The sequence below is a fragment of the Falco punctatus genome (assembly GCF_963210335.1).
Source record: "Falco punctatus genome assembly, chromosome: 10".
NCBI lineage: Eukaryota > Metazoa > Chordata > Aves > Falconiformes > Falconidae > Falco > Falco punctatus.
The window spans coordinates 35,644,593-35,664,462 of NC_137590.1; the positions used below are offsets into that span (position 1 = coordinate 35,644,593).

At 42.6% G+C, this 19,870-nt stretch overlaps 1 protein-coding gene across 5 annotated transcripts in view; it reads right to left on the reverse strand.

Annotated features, from left to right (window-relative positions):
* Positions 1–19,870, reverse strand: part of TOLLIP (toll interacting protein) — a 73,324-nt gene that overhangs the window by 26,093 nt on the left and 27,361 nt on the right. For 2 of the 5 annotated variants that reach the window (XM_080404070.1, XM_080404071.1), the window contains one exon: positions 12,035–12,139. Coding sequence is in view for 3 of the 5 variants with exons in the window: in XM_080404068.1 (XP_080260194.1) it covers positions 9,719–9,841 (123 nt within the window). In the remaining 2 variants the exon portion in view is untranslated. Of the gene's footprint in view, positions 1–7,684; positions 7,867–9,718; positions 9,857–12,034; positions 12,140–19,870 lie in introns of those variants that run through there. The other 3 variants (XM_080404067.1, XM_080404068.1, XM_080404069.1) reach the window with 3 other exon arrangements.

Consider the following 19,870-nt stretch of genomic DNA (forward strand, 5'->3'; position numbering starts at 1 on the left):
AGACAGCACTTGCATGTAAAGATTGCATCTTGGAGACAGGAACTGCAGCTCTTGCCAAATCACATTGTATGTGACTATTGCTGAGAGCCTCAGGATCCTGGCAACAGTAGGTGTTACATGCCAGAAAGGAAGTTTATCAAAAAAGCTAAGGAAGTACTGAATGCCTGCTGCTAGGCTACTGGGAGGGAGAAGCGGGAACCAGTCTTGCTTACAAGCATCTTAAGATTTTGCAATTAAGATCTTAAGTAGTTTAAGTTTTAAGAAGTTGGGGGGGGCGGGGGGGGAAACCAGGTGTGCAGAAGGAGAAAACTAAGCTAAAAGATAGCACTGACATTAAAAGAAAGCTTATCTAATTAAGTTAGGCTGGAAATTAGACAGAGTCTTGTAACAGCCTTCTCAGTAGAATACACATTATAAAAAAATAAGTTAAGTTTTAAAATAAAACATAATCCATTTACAAAAGACTTGGAATGGCACTAGAATTAGCAAGGCAGTGCCACTTACAACACAGCAGGTCCCCTCCAGCCCCTGACCTCTAGGAAGTTTCAAATCTGCTATTATCAACATCTCTAAGAGTAAGCATCATGAAGATTTCCCACAGTCAGAAGTGGTGCCTGCAGCCCTGAAATCACATTCCCGCATGTGCAAGCTCCCTCTGTCAACTTCTCAAAACAGGATAGCACACGTCACGTTTCCACCGTCTTAACATGGAGATTGGAAAGCTTAACTCATTCACAACAGAACTCTAACATTGTTAAGTCACCCAAATACTGCTGCAAAATAAAATATATAAACTAGTCTCTATACTGGGGTCCAAAAGGGACAAAAAAGATCTATAACGGAGACCAAAGTTTTCTTACAGCATCTAAGCTAAGTGATTCATGTATCTCAACGAAAGCTACCTTGTAACTCTGGAACTGCAAAGCACACACACAGAAACTGAAAACAGCTGGTGTAATTAAGTCCTCAAAAGATCCAAGTGGTAAACCCCTCCAAAAGGAAGAGCAGGGAACAGGAGATCCATACGCTCCCACCTTGAACGTTCAGCTCTGACCGAGATCTGGTACACAAGTCCCGGTGATAGGTGCTTATTGAGGAAAATACACAACTCAGTAAGGTCTTATGCTAATTATCAGTTCATTCCATATTGATGGAGACATACCAGTAGTGTGCCATCTTTTTATCTGTAAAGAAAACAGGCTAATTTGTCTTCCTCGAAGCATTTAAAAGCAGGCACATAACTGCCACCTCCAAACTTGAATCAAAAATACACAGTTACATAACTAGAGTTCAGCCACAGTTTTTGTTTTTAAAGCCAGGAGAACCTAAATGGCAAGCCTGTATCACTGATCCTACTCAACACCCATCAAATGCACTTCTCTCACTGTAACAACTTTTAAGAAATAGCATGAAATTCAAACCTGCTCTGCCATTAGCTGTAGAACAAAAAAAAAGTATTCAATATAAGATTTGAATTTTACTGGAACTTTCAAGCACTGCCTTTCAAAAATATGAATTATCTAAAACCACAATAACATTGCCCTTCCTATCTGCTACAACCACCTAAGGGCTACTTTTGAGAATCTTCGAAGTGAAACACTGCAGGTATAAAAACTGCATCTCAACTCCTTCAGACTGAAGGCAGCGTGATGTTCCACAGCTATTCAAGCTCATTTAGGACTGGGCTGTCTCAGTCTCACCTTCCTGTTTTCACCCTCATTTCTCGCACAACATTAAATGGTGCCAAGGCAATTTTAAAGTGCATTAGCGCAGAGGGCTGACAGAAGAAAATGAAACAAATGTTGGAGATAAAGGGAAGTCATCAGGACCCTTACCTCACCAACTGATCATGCGAGTACCAGTACATACATCAGGGAAGGAAAGGGAACACACAGCCCCAGACAACCACAAGCACCCTGACTTACCAAACCATGTGCCATGGCAAGCACACTCAGGGAACTGTAAATAAGGTTTCCACACTAACAATTACCAAGAAACTCTAATACTAGGTTTAAACAAGTTTCATGTTAAAGAGCTTTAAACACCTAGCTACTCAGAAAAGTTCTAACCATTCTCCTTTAAATGGTTTCACTAAGTAAGAACAAGTGAGTGAATGAGCAGGAATTTTGAACCATCATTCTATGTTTTGCACACCAAATGAAAAATCGGCACCAGATAGGACGCATCCAGAAGTCCTGAAAGAGCTAGCTGCTATTTTTTAAGGCTAGTCTCTCTCATCTTTAAAAGGTCATGGAGATTAGAGGAAGCTCCCTATGACTGGAGACAGACAGGTCTCATACCCAGCTTTCAAAAGGGCAAGAAGGATGACCTGAGGAAGCACAGACAGGTCAGCTTCACTTTGGTCGCTAAGAAAATCATAGAGCAAATACTTCTGGAAGCCATTTCTAGACACATGAGGAAAAGAGCAGGGAGTAGGAATGGCCAGCCCTTGCCAAGGCTTTGAAAAGAAAAAAAGCCCGATTACTCCAGCTGCCTTATACAATAAAATTAATAGAATTGGTGAACAATACGGATGAAAAAAATGGCTGGGTTGCTGAGCTCAGAAGTTACAAGTTCAGTGGTTAATGATGCCGGAGGTGGATTAAAAGCAAAGCTTCTCAGAGGTCTGTGCTGAGACTAACTTATGTGTCTAATATTTTTCCTTATCAGTAACCAGAGGTGAAGACAGAATGTACCCTTATCAGTTTTGAGGACAACACCAAAATTGGGGCAGGGGAATGACCGGTATACTTCAGGACAGGACCAACAACCAGAGAGACAGAAAAAATTCAGTGGCAGGAATTCCATGAAATTCAGCAAGTGCAAAGTCCTGTACTTTGGCCAGAAAAATCCCTGGCACCAGCACAGGCTAAAGAACAACTGGCAGGGGTGCAGCTCTACAGAGGGAAACATGCGGATCCTTGTGCAGAGCAAGCTGAACATGAATGAGCAGAGCACGCTCACAACAATGAAGCCTAACAGCATACTACACTACATCCACAGAAGCCTAGCCAGCAGGCTGAGGAAAGCAATTGTTTCCCTTTGCTCGGCACTCGTAAGACCACATCTGCAACAATGCAACCCATTTGGGGGCCAGTAGTACATGAAAAATGATAAACTTGAGTAAGCCCAGCAAAGATCCACCAGGATGGCCCATGAAAAGGGCTGTAGCGCAAGACTTGTGAGGACAGGCTGAGGATTTGTTTAGAGTAGAAGAAACCTGGGATGAACCTTGCTTCCAGTATCTATGAGGAGGTCATTAAGAAAACAGAGCCAGGTTCTCTTCTGAGATACAAGGCAAGAAGAAAGGAGACTTCAGCTGTCAAACTGAAACAGGGGATGTTTGCCATTAAATAAGGAGGGAAAAGAAATTAATTGCAGGGGCAACCACAGCAAGGAACAAACTGCCCAGCAAGACTGCAAAAACTCTCACCTTAGAGATTTTGAAGAACCTGCCAGAAAAAACCCTGAGCAACCTGGCCCAAATTAAAAATTGACCATGTTTTTAGAAGAAGGTGGGACAACACAGACTCCTGGCATCCCTTCTACCCTGAACTGTTCTAGGATTCTACCTAACTCGTGTTATAGCATGACACATCTGGTTATACTCCTGTAGAACTGTACTCAAAGGCTCTACATCAGCATTTCCATTTAGAGATGGACAAAGAAACAAATAACAGCAATTAAGTTTACTACATTTACGGATTTCTGCTGTTTGGTTCTACGTTTGGGCTTTCTTAGTGTTGTTTTGTTTTTCTTTTTTTAAACATCCCAAAAAATGTGTCAGGTACTGCAAGGTACCAGACACTTTTCCTGTTCTTATGATTTTTCCTGTTGCCAGAAAATTTCCATCTATTTTGTTGCTTCTGTTGTTTCCATATGCCTACCTTTAAAGACTTTATGATCCTACAGTCATCACCTTAATAGGTTTTTCCCTTTCCCCCTAGTACACCACCTATATTTACTGCCAACCAAGTATTTTGCCACTAGCTGCTGCCTCTGGATTTTCCCAGCACATCTAAATTAGTCCAAGACACTAACATTTAAATATTTGCAAAATACATTCCACCGTGCAAAAGCATCACTGTTAATAAAGAAAGTTTGGTTTTACTGAAGAAGAAATCAATATGAACCATTTGATTATAATCAAAAGAGATTCCTTTCTTCACTAAAACAATAATTCTGAAATCTTGCCGAGTATGGCAGGAACTACTGTATATAAACAGACGTTAAAAATTACAGATAGAGTGAGTGTCCATAAGACATCTGAAATTCAAGAAGCATTTATAGCATATTTGAGTTTCATGCATTTGGACTGCACTCAAGGTAACAGGAATAACATCGGGAAAAGCCACAGAAACAGCTCAAAACAAGGAAAACCCCAAATTCATATTGGGATTATCATTAAGAAGAAGGATAATTGCCATCAATTCCAGGAACAGACTTCTGTTTTTTTCTACGCTACTACTAGACATACCAGTACAAATCTTTCTTTCCTTCAAGGCCTAGTTACAAGAAAATGTCATTGAATGCAACAGAAAACAAGTCACTTAGTGTCTTAAGGTAGTACTTTTACCTGGTAGAAAGCAAGAACTTCAAAGCATCATCAATGCTGCCCTCAACATTTTCTGTCAAAGGAACATGCTCCAGAGACCAGATCACAGCACTTAAAAATTAATTCACATTTTGCTTAGAAACACTCAATTTCATCTTACTCCCTCAACTTTTTGAACAACTTCTGGAATCTGAAATGATTGCAACAATGTGTCTTAATGAGATTTCCATATTCATAGACCAAGATTTTAATACTACATATATCCACATTCTAGTAAGAAACAAAACATCTAATAAAATATTCAATTATACCCAAAATTATCAACACAATTATTCTGGTTATAGGACTTTGTATTCAAAATTGCTTGTGTGACAGCGTAACATGTATCAGTACTGGACAATACAAACAGGAATTGCTTCTTCACCACCTTTGTTCAGAAAAAGATAACAAAGTTCTGAAGAGTCGCGACAAAACTTCCAGTAATACCAGAGACAACAAAACTAATAGTTAAATGACAGTATTAGGACAAGATGAGAGAAGTCATTATAAATATAGCCTGGCCATTAGAAGATTTCCAATCATCTGGGTAGTGATTATTAGGGAAATTAGGAGCAGAGATCCAGGTAGTCCTAGTTTGGTACTTGATCTAATTTTGGTGGATCTGACCTACTTGCCAGCATGGTCAATAATCACAGATACTAATTTTGGATTTGCTTAGCTAGCTAAGGAATCACAAATACAAGGTTTTGGTGTCTCAGATTTAACCTGAAGCCTGATCAAACCAATTATTAATAACTCTCACTTGGAAAAATATATCATTTAGCAGCCCTTATATATTCAGCCACAGTTTAGATTTCAAGTCTGTCCTCAAAAGATCACAAAATGTGGAAACACACTGATTCCATAACATCCCGAAAACAGCCAGAGAAATCTGTATTCTAGCAGAATATTTACCAATAACAGACAGGGTGAATTTCAGTTCTGTTTCTTCTGAAAAACTTAACAGCAAACAGAAATTTTAATTATTCACCAAATAAGCATCATCATAAACTGGAAAGCACAGGTGTAAGAACAAGACTGGCAACAGTATAGCAGCATACTTTATTTTCTTACCTGCACAAAACAACCTTGAATGTTTTCTCACCTGTTCAAACAGAAAGGGACAGAACTGTTCTCTCCAGCACTAAAGAGAAAACGTTTCCCAATCCTTTAGCACCGTTTAGTGGCTATTCATTTGTAACGCAGCTGTATATATAAAACCAAGTAGAATTCTATCTTCTCTAGAGAGAATTAAGAAAGGCTGGCATGTAACCTATCAACATCCTGACCCGTGAATGGCAGCTTAATACTGCAAAATTTATTAAGTCATTTGAAAAATACTCCAATCTCTAAAGCGGTTAAGACGAGGAAGAAAAGAGTGCACAACAATGTTAGGAACATACAGGAAAAAAACCCCAAAAATTTAAAACCAAAAAGCCAAAGTTGTACAAGATAAATCATCATATGCCTTTCCTCTTGTCAGACTCAAATCAATTTTAAGTAACAAAAGACTGCCAAGAGCTTATACAGGAGCACCTGGTTAATTCTAAAATAAGACATCTAGAAGAGTAACATTCCAAGTGTTGTGATACAGGTTCTTTAAAACATTTCAGAAAGGCTAGGCAGTTATGATTTTCAAACATCTGTAAGATTGTAGCCATGTCCAAGAAGATTCTAAAATCTTAGCCCAGGAAGAATATTTCATCAACCTAAACCAAGCAGATATTCAAAGTACTTCACTGAATACCAACAAGGTGCTTAGCACCATAGGCAAGTAAAAATTCTCTCAAAAAGAAATGCCACTACATCGCAGAGAGAGAAATATCTGCAGTTTCACCTTCCCGCAAACCCAGACTGCGGCCAGGCCTCCCGTCCCTTCTGTCCAAACCACTTGGTTACCCGTCCCTTCTGTCCCTGCTCCCACATCTCCTCCCAACAAACCCAAGACTAACTATAAGTGAAATTACTTTTAAACAAACTCTGACCGTTTTCCAGAAATTTATATTATTTTGAGTAAAACCTGGTACACTCTGACAGAATCCTACCTGGGTGCCAGCACCCCCAGCGCTGCACAGGACCTCTGGGGCCAGCCGCTGGAGTCTTCTCGTGACACCATCAAGAGACAACAAAAAACTTTATTACCTTAATCCTCCACTTAAAACTTTTCTTCCAACGCCACAACTATTACCACAATCCTTATAAAAAGAATCTGTTCTGGAAGACGGGACAAATAAGGCACGTTAAGGAATTAAATCGATGATCGTGTAGTATTACTGCCAGGAGATAGCACCAAACAACGATGCGGTTTTCCAAGATCAGCAGTTTAATAACTCAGTGCTCTGGTGCTTCACCGAGGCTGCACAGGCGCACACGCAAACCCTGCTGCTTCTAGTCGTTTAAATTGTTTAAGAAACCTTATTTCACCTGCAGAGCCACCTCCGCTTGCCAAGGACTACCAGATCCTTCCAGAGCAGCGGACAGGGACAGCACAGCAGCGGAGGGCTGATGTTACACCGCAGCACGCACCCCTCCGTGGGGCAGGATTAGCCCGGGGCAGCACCCACCCCGGCACCGCGGGCCCGCCGGCGTGTGACCGCTTCGGGGGCGGCGGCCTCTGCGCGCCCCGCCGGCCCCTGAGGGCGCAGAGCTCTGCCCCGCTCCGCAGCGGTTCAGCTGTGGGTAGGCTTAAGCCGCCCAACCCTTCGGAAGGCCGCGGACAAAGGGTGGGCAGAGAGCCGCCCCCAGCCCGCAGGAGCGGCTGCCGCCCCCTTCCCCGGCGGCTCTCCGCCAGGCGGAGGAGCAGCAGGCAGGCAGGCAGGCAGGCAGGCAGGCAGGCAGGCAGGCAGGCAGGCAGGCTCTCCCGCCCCCGCCCCCGCATCCCGGGCAAGCGGCGAGCGCTCGCTCCGCTCCACCGCGCGGCGGGCGGGACACGAGCAGGGCGAGCCCGCCCCCGCCGAGCGGCGCCGCAGCACCGGCCCGAGGGGAGCGGGGCCGGGGCCGAAGCCCAGCGCAGCCCCAGCCGGGCCTCGCCTCACCGGCGCCGCGCAGTCACAGGAGCGAAGGGGAACCTTCGCCCGCCGCGGCACTCACCGGGCCCCGCTGAGTGGTGACGGTGGTGGCCATAGCGGCTCGCTCGGGCTCGGGCCCAGACCCCTCCTGCCGCCCCGCCAGGCCGCCGCTCCGCCGGGGCTCCGCGGCCGCCGCCAGCCGTCACTCAGCGCTGCCGCCGCGTCAGCTGACCCGGCCCCGCCCCTTCTGGCGGGTTCCAGGGCCGCGCCGTGCGCAGGCGCGCAGGGACGGGGCGGGCGCCGCGGGCAGGTCCCCCCGCGCATGCGCGTAGCGACGAGCGAGCGGGGCGGCTCCCGCGCACGCGCCCTTCTGCCCTGCCGGCACGGCGCGGCCCGCTGACGCTGGGGGGCGCCGCGGCGCTGGCCAGGAGCCGGCACCTCGGGGCTGCGGCCGGCGGCCCCGGCTTGGCCCGGGGTCCGCGGCGTCCGCGGGGGCCCCCCACCCCGGTTCGGCCCGCGGGAGCAGCGGGTGCCTGGCAGGGCCGCTCGCCATGCGCTGCTCGCCCCGCCCCGCAGCTCTGCCAGCGCTGCAGCCAGCGCGGCCCTGCCCGCACGGACAAAAGCAGCTTTCATGTTCATCCCTGTGCTGCTCTGGGAGATAAAATTTGATCATTTCAAAGCCTATTTAAATAACATAACTCTTTCCTGTTGTTAGGATCTGCTGTATGAATTTAGCCCTTAATTAAAATTCTAGTGTAGATTTTGGCAGCTGGAAATAGAACAGTGCAATTAGGAACGCTCCAAATTTAGCACTAGCTTTTTTTCCCCCGCTACCCTAGCATCTACTTGCAGCAGGAACAGCCTCGTCTTTTTACTTGTGTCTTGATACTCAGAAAAACACGTACTGCCGACAGGAGTGATGGGGAGCCCCTGAACCAGCTGAACGCCAACAGCCAGCAGAAGAGAAGGGCTGCAGCGCCCCGCACCCCTGCCCACGCTCCTCTGCTGGAAGCAGAATTCAGGTCAGCCTACAAAACCATTAAAGCAGCACATCATCCTTCCCTTGTTCCTGCCACCAGAAAAGAAACCAAACCTGAAAAGACATGTTGGGTTTTTTTTTTCTTTAAAAAGAAGGGTAAATTCCTCCCCTTTGTTTCTTTTGGGGGGGGGTTGGGTGTATTTTTTAGTTTAAGTCTTTAAAGAGCCTTTTGACGTAGGTTGTTTGGGTTTTTTTTCTTTGCAGGGAGAAGGGGTTAAGCTGCTTGGACGAAGCTACAGGGACTAGATTTTTTTCACTGCCCCTTGTATAAGCCTTTCAGCAGAGACAGTACTCTGTATGAAGGGGCAATGCAATGTCAAATTAAGCCACATGATTAAGAACATTCAGCACTTACAGTATCAGATATGTGCCCTGTCTGTATGAACCTTCTGTACCAATACAGTTAGCATTGTACAAACATTAATTTATAACAGATGCTACCCAGATGTAGCCTCTTTCATGAACTCTAAATCATCCAGCAGTTTTGATGGTTAAATGATAGCTGTTTCTTGAGCCAACATGGTTAAAACAGTAAGTAAAACCCACAGAGGTAACAGAAGAAGATCAGTGCTCATCTCCATAATTACAATCCTGACATCATGAGGGCAGGTTGGAGGGAAAAGAGCATTAACAAGCCTCATTGTTATTTTTACGTCTAACAAGCTAGGAAATCAGTTTTAGGTAAGTCATGGGCAGTTATTTTAGTAACTTACGTAGTTTTACTTACTATGGATTTCATTCTAAGACCGGGTCTAATCACAACAATCTCAAAGAAGTTAGACATGAGACAAAATTATTGTCCCTATAAAATTTATATCAACAGAAAAAAGTAGTAACACTGCCTCAGAGATTCCTGAGGTTTTGCTCATCCAGAGATAGGCAGTGACTAGAGTGAACATTGTGCCTTCCTGACAGCACCACCATTTTCTAACTGCCTCTTTTATTTTCCTGTTTTATTATTATTCCTAGGAAATCCACAGATAATCTAAACACTTATTTTTAATCACCATTTTTAAACTATGCAGTAAAGGATTTGCTGTTAAACAAGCCCCCACTCTCCCTAGGGTAAATTAGTACCTGAAGGTGGCCTGGAAACGCTACAAAAATACCGGCTTTGCCATCTGGTGGACATCCACGACACAGCAAACAGCCTTCGCCCAGGAGGGACAGGTGGTTCTGCTTCCCCAAGTGCGGTATCATCACAAATAGGGAGCACTGGTGCAAAAACATTAGCGAGACATCTGATGTCAATGTAGTAATTAAAGTGTGAATGTAAGCCATGGGAAAGGTGAGAGAACAAGTCATAAACCCCTGTTATTTGCAGCATATGGTCATCATTAAAAAAAGGTTGAAAGGTAATTAAAAAAGCCATAATGACAATAAATTGCGTTTATCTTGTAATAAAAATTTAGATGTCAGTTTCTCCTGTATCAGTCTTTCATTCTGATTCCCAGTCTTTTCTCTGTTCTTCCCAGTTCTTCATTTGGCCCTCCCAGAATCTCTCCTTTTCCATTGCCTCATCTGTTCTTTCCTAAATGCTTCTACCCCTTTTGCACCTCTTCTCCATCCTCTCTTTTGCTTTGATGCTCTCTTTCATCTCCCACATCTTCTATTAAACTTGCTTCTACAGATCTGTCATAAGCCCCATGTTCTCTGAAATTTCACCTGGAGCTTTCCATTCACATTTTTTTATAAACTCATCTCCTTGCTCCCAGCTGCTGGCTGGGTAAGAGGTAACACATTTCCGAGCTCTCCATGCTGTTTCCTCAATACGAGGCCAAATGCCAAAGATGACAATTACCTTTGCTGAAACCTTTGCCTGGTGGGATCACTAATATGGTTTATTTTCTGTAACCAGCTACCTATTTTTATGAAATTTCTAAGAGCTTATTATCTCTGAAGAAGTTAAGTAAAAACTGAATGAAATTGGACAGCAGGTTGGAGAGGTGTAGAGAGAAACAAATATATGTCCATATATAGTGATTGCTTGGAAGTTATCAAATAGGCGTTGCTCCCTAGCCCGTCTCCAGAATCTGAAAGTGTAGACACCACCCATGCTTTTCTCCATAAAACCAGAAACTGATGTCTCATGGTACAGAGGAGAGTAATGCACAGGATGCCGTCCTCACCGAAGAACAGTTACAGCAGAATTCTTGCCAAATTAACATTGTGCTTGTTCACAAAACCAGAAGGGACACTTGAAAGGTTGAGGAAAGTCTGATACTATGGGAGGAGTGACGGAACACAACGCTCCATGGGACAGCAACTAAATTTTGGCAGCTCAGTGTTGGGGTCTAACCTGTCAGATCTACAAAAATGTAGACAGCAGTAATTAGTGTCGTGAAAGGACTACATTTGTACCTCTTTAAAAATCGTGCCCCTTTAAGAAGGTCAAGCCTCCCAGTTTATTTAGGTGAGATACATAATAGAATCCTTCAGCCAGAAAGTGACCTTTTAACTGTTTGTTAGCTGATGTCTTTCCCCGGGAAAGCTCACAAGTGAATTGGGTGGTTACATTTTATGCCATTTTTAATGTCACTAATGAGTATCTGTCATGATACTTGGGGAGTTCTCACATCATTTAAACCCTGTTTGTTTATTATGGCTTATGAAGACAGCGAAGTCACAGGAATGTGTTTTTTAAATGCACTTATAGCTAAACTAAGCTGACTAAGCTAGTGCATAAAAGCAGAGTAAAAAAAATCATGGCTGTGATTTGTTTAGTTCAGAGTTATCCATCTGACCCTGCAGAGACCAATGAAGGATCTCACCATGAACTAGCAAAACAAGTTTTCAGTTAAGTTTTGTAGATGCTACAAGCACACAAGAATATTGTGGGATGGCTACTCATCACTTTTAACACTGGCTTGGGTCTCAGGCAAGGTCAGCCCTTTTCACCATGTCCCCATAGGACTTTAGATGACACACCGAGATACAATTCTGTTGCATAGGAAAAAGCATCTTTTGCAAAATGCAGAGCCCAATTCTACCATCATTTTTTACACAGTCCCCCAAAGCTGGCTTGAGGTTAATAGCAAACAAGGGTGACAGTGGAGAAGGCCAATGGGATCCACTGCTCTGTGGATCCAGCCCATACCAAAGCAGAAGTGCAGAAAAAGGAAAGGGATGTTGCAGGCTTCAAGCTACAGAAAAGCCCTCAGAGTCCTAGTGTGCTGAGCACAGCTTCTCAGGATGTATGTGGCCTTATGTAGGTGCTGGATATAGCACCAAACACACAGCAACAGAGCACAATGTTAATCTTTTGTTCACAGTACCAGCTCAAGCTTGGTGATGCACAACAGAGCTGGAACAATAACATGGAAATCCCAGATAGCATTCAGACTGGCTGTAATAAACAATAATTTCCACTTCAATAGCATGCAAGGTACTCACAGTGCAGTGCAAACTTTAATTAATCCTCACAGTCCAGTTGGGATGCAGGAGGATTACATCCCTCATCAGGAAGGAAAGATAGCTCCAGCATGAAACATGGCAACTCTGTAAGAAGACACAACAACATTACACAGGAATTCCAGCCAGGATGCATACTGCACTGAAACTACACGGGAATTCAATTGGACAGACAAGAGAGAAAGAACTACATACAAACTGAAGCTCAAAATCAGCACTGCATCCCTCCCGACACCAGGCCATGAAACAGAGATGTTAAACAGCAGGCAACTTACCACCATCTCAACTATGGCATAATTTCATACTCCAGAGTTATAGCTACTGATTGAGCTAGATGAGTATTGGCAAAAGTGTTGTTCGAGCAATTGCGGGGGATTCTAGCAGAAAAGCCGAGAGGACTGCCGAGCCTCTAATAAGTGGCTGTTGTTCAGTCACGCTGCACTCAAAATAGCTTTCCAACAGAGGAAAAGCAAATTCTATTGGCTTCAACACCTGGTTGAGCAACTTAATGAGGACAAAATTGAAAGTTAGAGCTGAATCAGTATTTATTTTATAACTACATCTTCATCACACAGTCCACTCCAAAATGGGAGTTATTTCATTTCAAATCAAGCTTGTGCCAGGATTTACTGAAGGTTCACTCAGCACAGAGGTGAGGAGAAGGTTCTTTGAAAACAATTTCAGACAGCAGCTGCTTCAGAGGAGAAGCGCAATCTCCTATGATTTTTTCCCTTTTCTCCAGTTCCACCATGCTTTTCCTGAATTGTATTTCTTAAGTGCATTTTTAATGCACCAGGAAAACTGTAGCAGTGCAAAAACTGTATTTACTGTTATTTGGATAACACTTCAATTTCCAGACAGCACTTCAAAGGAGATGAGCAAACAGTTATGAGAGCAAAATGTCTGCCCTGTCCACTACAGGCACAGAAAACAGCTTGTTCCTCTCACTGAAAATACTTTTTATGTATTGAAAACCGCTGTTGTTTTACCTCTTAGTTTTCTTTTCTATGAAGCTCAGCTGTTCAGACAAATGCCAGTCTAAACTGAACCCAATACCTTCAGCCTTCACCTCTAAGTATACTTTTATGAAGCCTGATAATTGTTGTCTTCCTCTCTTTTTATTCAAACAGGACCATACCTTCCTTGAAGTACCCAAAATTGGACACAGCATTCCAGCTGGGGCACAGACAGCTCCAAGGAGAGCTGAAGAATTACTAAATGGTTTGTAGGTTGTAACATTGGCTATAAATTGCAACAAGGGTTTGCCTTTTTTACAGCAGCATAACATTGTTTACTCCTGTTCAGCTTATGATCTATGTTAACATCCAAATCTTTTTCTGCCATGCTGTTACTTAGCTTGTTCTTCCTTGCCTTGTGCTTTTGCAGTTCATTATTCTTACTTAAGTGTGGTGACCTGTTTGTTTTTATTGAGTTGCATGCTCTCAACAACTCCTCAAGTTGTTCTACAACGTATACCTGTTATGTTTGATTGGCAAAACCACCTACCCACAGTAATTGGGCATAAATCAACATGCTTGTTTATTTAAAAAAGAATCTGCTCTCTTCTCTAGAGAGGAAGTCTAGCAAATTAAATCTTCACATCTTTTTTATTGAATCAGATCATCCTTTTTTATCTAGATTATTTTTCAAGTAGGAGAATTCCCTGCTGCCTCATTTTAAAAAAGACAGAATTCAGAAGTCGTTATTTGAAGACAAAAACTAAGGCAATTTAGATTTTGGCATTCTAGTCTCACAGAAGGAGGATGTGCAGTGTTCTCAGTTGTTATACCTGTATTTGTACCCAGCATCATGCCAGTCTGTGAGTAGATACTGTAGGAATCTCATTAATATGCTGTTAGATTCTCCATATAGTTGTTCCATTTTTTATTTGCTCTTTTCTTCTCCTCTTTTCTCTTTTTCTATTTTTTTTTCCTAAGAAAATAAGTATATAGAAAAATGAAGGAATTGCTGTTGTCCACTCACCAGATTTCCCATCACCAAAATACAAACCAAGACACGGAAGGAGTGAAACAATGAAAAATAAGTGAAATAACACAGGAAGAAGGAACAACTTCCTTCAGGAAGTTGAGGATATTATTTTAGAGTAATGCTAACAAGCCCAAATTTCTTTCAGATTTCTTCCAAATACTGCATACTCAATTTGCTCATACATTTCTCATTTGATCTAGTATTTTGTGTAGGCACAAGTAGTGCAACTGTGAATCTCTGCTTAACATAACAAACATTTCCCACTGGTTCAGGTAAAGTACAATTCCCCACACTCATAGTAATGGGCAGAAAGTCTTTCTCTCCCACTCCATCCGCAGGCAAGCAAACTGCTCTTCTGTTTACTTAATGTATTTAATTATAGAAATCTTTGCTTACATGCAGCAAAACACAGTTTTTCTCCTTCATAATTTAGCTAATTTGTTGCTCCTCCTCAATAACAAGATACAGAGGCAAATCAATATGCCATCTCTCTCCTCTAACTGCTGTTTTTTACAGAATAGGCACCAATTTTTTGCCTGTGTAGAGGGACTGAAGGGGGAAGGAATTCTGCAAGTTCAGTGTCATACTGTCTCCCACTGGGTACTTCAATTTTGTAGCTATTAGTTTTCATAATTAACAGTGAATAGTATGAGGACTCTATGATAATAGTGGCTTTCAATTCTAATATTTAGCAGGTTCTTTATCTGGTTGGTTCTCCCTGTGCCTCTTTATATTTGGTGCCTAAATGCCTGCAAGAAAATCATTATTTTCTGTTAGATGTTTAATCACAAACCTTGCAAGGAAGTTTGCTGTTTACCAAACAGTGCAGAACTAATTTCATTACCACATCAACATGCTAGATACACTTGTCAGCTCTAAAGTCCCACCTTCTTGAAAGTCCCTAGCCTGTTATTCCCTTTGGAAAAAGATTATTTTCAAATAATACCATAGCCTGATTTACTATTTCCATCATTCCTCCAGAGCTTTTCTTGCTGAATGTGAGAGGCTATGGGGAACAGGGTAAATTGCACAGAAATACACTTGGTGCATGTAGTGATAGGATTCTTGTACATACTGGCTCTGGTTTCCTTGTGGTCAAATCCTCAGCCTCCTTTAAAGTCATGACCAACCTACAAAGAGAGCCTGGAGCTCTGCCCAGGGAGGGACAGTTGGTTTTGCTTTGCAGAGCTGCCTTCCCTCAGCCTCAGGGAAGTCAACGGAAGCTGCAGGAGCGCAGTGCCTCTGAAAATGCAGCACATTTGGCAACTTTGTAGCAGGTTTCTGCCAACAACCTCAAAGTTCTTAGGGGACTAGAGACAGTGCTGAGGAAAACCAACTAGATAGTGAGTCACCTGTCGCTTCAGAGTTCTCAAACATCTAGACTGGATGAGTCTAGTTTGTAGCTAAATACATCAAACACTTCCCAGCTCCTACTTCTGCTCACTGATCATTAGGTGTCACCTTAGTGTTCAGTACACAAGTATCTGAGTGAAGAAGAAAATTAATTTTCTCCCTACAAGGGAGACTTCTGATGAGGTATTGGTCTTGTGTTTAAAGCTAATTGCTTTAAGCGCAAAAGCAATACTCATCTTGTTAGACTCGTTAAAGATCTAGGATCAGTTTCCATAGGCTCTGTGATCTCAATAATTTGATCTTGCCACACTGCCTCTCCACTCCCAAACAGGCGATACTAACACACCTGTTGTGCATTACAAATCTGCATGCTCAAGGGCAGGATCTCCGTGTCAATGAACACACACAGAGTGCTTAGCACAAAAGGTCCTTTTGATCATGGTCTTCAGCACTTACTGCAATATGTAATATACATACCGTAATTTACAGGAAGAAATTACAAACCCAATACTTAAAAGACAGTGTACTTCGTTCCTTTCTATCTTCTAAAAGGCTGGAGAAAAATGCAGAAAAATGGAAATGTGTTGAAGTGTGTTTTAAGATACAGGACACGCAGGTGGTGTAATCACTGGTGCCACATGGGAGCTGCCAACAGGCTCCTTCATTACAATAAGCAGGTTAGGTTTCCCCTGGGGCCAGAGGATCTGTGCAGCACACCACAGGCCCAAATAAGAAGCCTTCACCTTCTCTGGTTAACTGTTCCATACATCACTAACTTGTTGACATACAATGGTCTTATAGTTAGGATAACTGCCCAAGTATGTGTGCATATGAACTCTCATGACACCTCATGTATACCTCAAGTTGTCCGCTAGAATACATATGGAAAGAATGAATGCCAGGAAAGGTAATGAATCAAATCAAAGACTGAAAATGAAATAAGGCAGGTAAGAAAAAGCTAGTTCTCATTATCTCTGTATGTAAAGTTTTCAGGCTAAGAAGACTGCTGTTTAAAAGCAATGAGTTGCTGCTGTAACTGTGGTTTTAACTGAAGTTTTAATAAACTCTAAAGAAAGCAAAAGTCTGTATAACACACATGTAATGTGTTTGTATAACACATACGCTCACATACCTGTTTCAAGTCACTTCTTGCTCAGCTTCCCTTCTGATGCTTACAGCATTGCGTAAAACCTTCTGGCACATATGGTCTCTTCAATGCAAAGGTGGCGTCACCTGACTGTAATTGTGCCCATTTTCCCTGCAGGAATTCAGCCCTACAGCTATATTCAGAACATGAAAAATATGTGCATTAAAAATATGACTTCGCTTTTTCTTTGTGACAACCAAGCACATAATTTTCTTTCTTCCCTCCCCCCCCTAAAATAAAGATGGGAAAGACAGAACCATCATAGGATTATCTGAGCCCTCTATACATCATTCACGAAGATTGCAAATTGTAGAAAGGACAGTGCTGCATATGTGATTTTTTTTGGTCTCATTTTGGTTCTTTATCCCTGGTTTAAAAGAACAACCTTAATTTTGTATGGCCTGTAAATACTGCTATTGAAACAGTTTATCAGCAACAGAGATTTGTTTTCCATCTGAGTAGAATTCACCACGTATTTATATGTCATTTGAAGTAACAATTTTATACTGTAAATGCACTTGCAAGCTGCAATGCTGCTGTTGGCTCCTACAGAAGCCTCTGAAGTTTCTCGTAAGAGACAAGCAGCAATATGTTTATTGGTATAAAACAGCATAGTAAATGCAACAGTGGTTTAACAAGATTTGATGGCAAGGTACACTTGAGTATTTACTGCACAGAGGACAGGGTCAGACAAAACTGTTAGGAAGACTCTCCCATTGAGTCATGAGGTTCAGAAAGCTCCTTCTTGTGTTCTGAGCTCCTTCTCAGAGGGGAGTTTAGATGTGGCTAGATCCAGACTCGGTCTCAGACTTGGTCAATGGTTTATATCTAAAGGATTATATGTGCACAATCAATCCTTTATACCACTTAACTAAGACTTCAAACTTTATCATGCTATTAATCACTTACCGAGAAATCTGTTGTGAGAAGGAATTTCTCTGCCTCAAGGAGCAACCTTGGTGCGCATCTCTCCTCAAGGGGAGTTCCTGTCACGCAGCCTGCTGCCATGCAGGAGAGCTCAGCAGGCCCAGGGCTGTCCACTAATTTTGGAGTCAAGTCATCTTTGCATACCAACTACAGAAGTTAAGTTTCTTTCAAACTTGGCTTGAATCAGACCTTGACCAGCACTGTTGGGTAGGGTAGGCACATTGCTCACATTAGCCCTTGGCTGTCATGTCATATATATGATACAGCCACCAGGACCAGACACACCCATTTGGACCGTCACAGGTAGTTATCACTTGAGCGTCTGCACAGAAACAAAGATCAGGATGGGGCGGGGCAGGGGGAGCACAGCACCAAAGTTACGTGTACAGGACAGCAACTGAAGCTAGTTGAGAAGGTCTGTTGAAAAATGAAGGCAACAAAGTGATCTACCCCACTGCAGAGTTATCCTCTGTGACTCTCTTCAGGACACATTTCTGGGAACCTTTCTTCACGACCATGATTCTTTTTTAACTTCGACCCCACTGAACATTTGTTTTTCTCATAGCTTTCCCTGTGGCACTGGGCAACAAGAATTAAGTAATATCAGTCTGGCTTTGCACTGCTGCAATTGTCAGTGAATTGTCAGACAGTACAGTTCAGACTACTTTGTCACAAACACCCCTTACAGGCAGTTCCCCTCTCGTTACTACTGTTGCCCAATAACAATAGTACTCAAAGGTCTCTGTTTAGATGGGGACCTAATTGTACCAGGCACTTTCTCTGATTAAACCATTTTTATGTGTACATACACTGTTCTGACTGATGTTGTTGATCCAGGGTAGGAGACTCCTACCTTCAGCCTTTGCCACAACTCCTTCTCTTCTGCCCCCCTCCACTTTTCTCTTTCAACCATTTAGTTACATTTCCTACCTCAGTTCTGTAAAATTATTCTAGTTTAAAACAAACAAAAGCTCTCAAATATGAAAAGAAATGCACTATTTAATATTACTGCCTCATTATTCAATTGGAGAACTGAGATACTGAGAGATTAAGTGACTTGCCAGAGGAAAAGGAAGAAGGATGCAGGAAGAAAATTCAGTTCCTCTCAGTCACAGTTCAGCATCTTAAATACAAACCTTCTTTGTTCTGTCTTCACTTTACTTCTGAACATTGCCCAATCTCTTTATGCTCAAACTTTCCTATTCTAGAGTGTATCTTCTCTGTTTTCAAAGGGTGAGTTGTCACATAGGACAGGCACGAAGGAGATTAAGGGGTTATTCTAGGCTTTTCATCTTTTTCATGGAATTTTCCTCCACTGCCACTGCTACAAGCTACAGTGAAAATAATGTCCTGGAATCACAGCTTTCCCTTCACCATCTAAGACTTTTTTCCCTGTATCGTATTTGTTCAGTGTACTGTTTGTTTGCTAGCTCCTGCCTGGCAAGATTCATCTACCTGCTTTACACACAAATGTCAGGGATAATTCTGAAGGCTCAACATGATTACCAGTTGGTCAGCTGCCACGTAGGTCTTTAGGATTTAACTTTCCATCCACAAAATGGCATGTATTTATTTATTTGTATTTTAAAAGTTCCTGTGCATATTGTCTCTAGATGCACAAACAAAAGGGTTTAGCAAAATGTAAATATGCACTGCCTGAATTAGTGTCCACTAATGAAAGCTCTTCTTAGCAAACTGCAAGTAACATACTAAATCCACCCACATCTTTAAATTCCTCCATGCTCTTCTCGAAGTCTGGAGAAAAGATATACTCTGCAGTGTGACCCATAGGTGAAAAAACTTGGAAGCTGGCAATCTAATAGGGAAGTGGACTCCAGGATGGAGCACTGCACATCGCCCACTTTCAGTCAGATTAGCACAAACTGAATATTTTTGTATCCTTTGCCTGAGGCAGCAAGTTCTCTGTTGGGTGTCTACTACATGCAGCTATGCACTATAAAATATATTCACAGTTAACAATCTGATTAAAAGAAAACTACGTTCAGAACCTAAAGTTTACTCAATATCTAAAAAAAAAAGCATATGAACTCATATATTAACACACAGAAGGGGTGTCATGGTTGAACCCTGACAGGTAGCTCAGCACCACACAGCTGTTTGCTCACTTCCCCCTTCACCAGGATTAGGGGTAGAATCAGAAGGGTAAAAGTAGGGAAAATGGTGCATTGAGATAAAGAGAGTTTAATAATTTACAAAAAAAAAAAAAGGGGGGGGGGGGGGGAAGTACAAGCAACAAAGAGATGGGAAAACCCCCACAACAAAACAAAACCAAGAAAAATGAGTGATGCACAGGAAAACACTTGCTCAACATCAACCAACTGATACCCAGCCAGTCCCTGAGCAACAGCAGCCCATGCCAACCTCCACTCCCTGCTGGTTTT